Below are 3325 nucleotides of genomic sequence, written 5' to 3'. Positions count from 1 at the left end.
CATTTGTAACATTTTTGATAGTATTTTATCTCCATAGTTATTTAAGGTACAATGTGCGTATTTTAGACTAGACTACAATAAAAACCCCAGTCATGAACATTACCCAACCCCAGTTAGACTGACTGCATAAAGAAAGAAATATAATATGTACTAATATCAGTATACAAATACGACAGTATCAGACAGGTAAAATCTATAAATGTTGTGCCAGATAAACTAATAAAATGACAAAGTACGTCACTGCTAATGGACCATATGAAAAAGGAGAAGTTTGCCATGTTCAGTAGCTGTTAAATGTAAAGTAGCTTCGTCGTCCTCAAGGTGCATTTGGACCTAAATCTGCAGGCTAAGTTTGCTGGTGTGTCCAAAAGCATCTGAGCATTTAACAATACATTCCAGTGCTGCCATTTATGAAGCTATTGCTTATAGGTGTTCTACCAGATGTAGGGTGAAACAAAACTATCATATTATCACAGTGCACACAGTTAGCATGTTTATTAGAGGTGGATCAGGAAGCCAGGTGGTCTAGCTCCTGGGTCTTTCTCCTCTGAACAAATTTTTAATTAATCTATAAGAATGTTCATTCTGCAAAAACATATTTTGTTGTATTGAACAGTTCGATGTGGCTGGCACAGTGGAGCAGTGGTTAGCACTGTTACCTCATAGCAAGAAGGTTTCAGGTTTGAATCCTGACCTGGGCCTTTCTGTGTGGAGTGTGCCTGTGTGTGCTTCGTCCATGTACTCCTCCCACAGGGCAGCGACATGAAGATTAGGATTAGGGTCATTAGCAGTCCTAATTTGTGCCATGAAGGGCATCGTGACAAATGGCACATGTGGACTGCAGTGCTCCGCTGTGGTGAGTGGCCGAAGGATGTAGAAGAGTGTAACAGACAGAAAATGGACTTTTTAACTTCTGTCATGGCAGCGTTGTTGCTGCCAGTTTTTAGAAAACTGCAGCTGTTTCCCATCTGGTCCCAGCAGCAAAGATCAAACTAACGAGCTCAGTGTTTTATCATGTTCATCTTCTCCAACCTTTAACTCCCGCTGTTCTAACTTCTATTTTATCTTTGTACAACTTTGTTCAGATGCCTCGAAGCACAGCCACTCCCATCCCACTGTCACTCACAGCGCTGTGGGGCCCATGTACGCCTTGGGCACACCCGTCCCCCCACACCACCATCAAGGCAGCGATGGGACAACAGAGAAGAAGAAGAAGAAAGAGGAGAAAGATCGGGAAAAGCATGAGAAAGATAAAGACAAGGTACGATACTGTTCAGCCTCACGTCCCAGAGGGCCGGGGGCTGTAGTTTGTAGGGATGCAACCTTTTCTCAGTACGACTCGATGCATGATGTGGTGTACGCCACTGTTTCCTGTGTATGAATCTTCATAGAATGAGATTTAACCGTTGCATGAAAAATGCAAGGTTGGAGCGATACCAGCGGAAACTGCACGATCTGATTGTCATGATACAATTAACAGTTCAACAGTGTGTGAGCAGCTGAAGAATACTTGCACTTGATTCCTCTTTTCTAGCACTGGTTTGATTATGTGAACAAACTGATATATTGAGAAGTCACTGATGTATGGAAACCACACGGTATACAACGCTAAACAAAATGATACACATTGTGATATATGGAAATCCTATATATTGTCCCATCCCTAGTAGTTTGCTGGTTAGAAAATTAGTCAATTGTCTAATTGTTGTGTTGCTGATGTTAATGTTCTTGTTTCTTTTCAGCCCAAGAAGAAGAACACAACTGCGTATCAGGTGTTCTGTAAGGAGTACAGGGTCAACATCAATGCAGAGCAGCCAGGACTCGGTGGGTGAAACACTGACACAGTTGTTCCATGTTGCTACTGAAAGAAACCACTTCAATACTGTTTGTGCGTCTAATGTGCAGTATTTGGTGAGCTGAGCAAGAAGCTGGCAGAGGTGTGGAAGGCGATGCCCGAGAAAGACAAACTAGTAAGATTTGTTACATTATTCGTCAGGAATTAAATTCTCCAGTTGAATGTAGTATCGCTGCTCAGTGTGTCGTGGTGGTGGTGCACTGACATGTTGCTGTGTGCAGGTGTGGAGGCAGAAAGCTCAGTATCTGCAGCACAAACAGAACAAAGCCGAGGCCACGACAATCAAACACAAGAGCTCCAACGAGGGCAAGAGCAAAGGTATTTTTGAAGTGGGATGTGGTTGGTTGAAGCACATGTTTAAGTCATGTCAGTTTTCTCATCCGTCTTCCCACCGTTGTCTGGTTACTGAAGTTGGAGGAACGGGAACAGCGATGGTGTCACCAAACAGAGCTGCTGGTATGATGTCTCTGTCTCCAGCGCGAGTCCCAGATGTTGATCCCATTGATGCAGCAGCTCACCTGCAGCTGCTCGGAGAGTCCCTGTCCCTGATTGGACATAGACTCCAAGAAACCGAGGTAGGTTTCCATGTGGATGTTCACTTAGACCAGTAACCACTCCATACAACAGGGGTGACCAATCCCAGTCCTCTAAGGCTGCTGTACTGCTGGTTACCTGGATCAGGTGTGTTCAGTCAATCACACACAGGACAATACCATTTTACATGAAGGTGGAGTGAGGAAAGACAAGGTGAATTGGTATTGTCCAGCTTGTGATTGACTGAACACACCTGATCCAGGTAATCAGCAGTGGGCGGGGCGGAGACAGCTGGAAAACCAGCAGGACAGCATTATTTTGCACAGACCCCGTCCAGAGACCAGAACAGAGATGTTACAGTATAAAGACAACCAAACAAGCGTGGAAACAAAGTTCAGACCCCCTTGGACATAGTTTGTTTTTATGGCCAAAATAGCTGATTTATCCATTTAGTTTACTCAGTACTTTGATGCCACTGTATCTAAAACAGCATACAAAAGCTTTAGGTGCGCGCTGCATTTGATTTTAATGATATTTTTGTCACTGGCTCTTTGGTGTTAGGGGATGGTTGCTGTCTCCGGGAGTCTGTCTGTTCTTCTGGACTCCATCCTGTGTGCACTTGGACCCCTGACCTGCCTCACAGCACAGATCCCACAGCTGAACGGGTGTCCTCGCAATGTCCTGGTACAGTACTGACACATCTATAAATGTAATGAATAGGATTAGTTTTTAATTTTGTGTTTATTTTGCACAGACCCCGTCCAGAGACCAGTGAACGTGGTGTCCTCACTGTACGGTGAGTCCAGGTCCTGGTCCAGCTCATCGCTCTGTGCTGTTGTCCACCGGCTATTAAACCCCCAGTGCGAAACCTGCCCCCCAGTGCAGTGGTGTGGCTCACCGCTGGGGGGTTAATAGCCGGTGGACAACGGCACAGAG

General features: G+C 44.9%; 1 protein-coding gene and 1 long non-coding RNA gene across 4 annotated transcripts in view; one reads left to right on the top strand and one right to left on the bottom strand.

The window, feature by feature from the left end:
* Positions 1 to 3089, top strand: part of hmgxb4a (HMG box domain containing 4a) — a 10969-nt gene extending 7880 nt beyond the window's left edge. For all 3 annotated transcript variants that reach the window (XM_020623124.1, XM_020623122.1, XM_020623123.1), the window contains 6 exons: positions 1086 to 1261; positions 1743 to 1824; positions 1906 to 1970; positions 2077 to 2173; positions 2267 to 2430; positions 2951 to 3089. In XM_020623124.1, the coding sequence (XP_020478780.1) occupies positions 1086 to 1261; positions 1743 to 1824; positions 1906 to 1970; positions 2077 to 2173; positions 2267 to 2430; positions 2951 to 3085 (719 nt within the window). In that variant the 3' untranslated portion in view covers positions 3086 to 3089. The remainder of the gene's footprint in view (positions 1 to 1085; positions 1262 to 1742; positions 1825 to 1905; positions 1971 to 2076; positions 2174 to 2266; positions 2431 to 2950) is intronic.
* The window catches only part of LOC109973497 (uncharacterized), a 7014-nt gene continuing 6585 nt past the window's right edge, over positions 2897 to 3325 (bottom strand). The window contains exon 5 of the long non-coding RNA XR_002276834.1: positions 2897 to 3090. This is a non-coding gene — a long non-coding RNA (uncharacterized LOC109973497). The remainder of the gene's footprint in view (positions 3091 to 3325) is intronic.

This window comes from Monopterus albus, unplaced genomic scaffold, assembly GCF_001952655.1.
Source record: "Monopterus albus unplaced genomic scaffold, M_albus_1.0 scaffold292.1, whole genome shotgun sequence".
Taxonomy (NCBI): domain Eukaryota; kingdom Metazoa; phylum Chordata; class Actinopteri; order Synbranchiformes; family Synbranchidae; genus Monopterus; species Monopterus albus.
The sequence above is the reverse complement of the archived record's forward strand: the minus strand, read 5'-3'. Positions and strand labels throughout refer to the sequence as shown.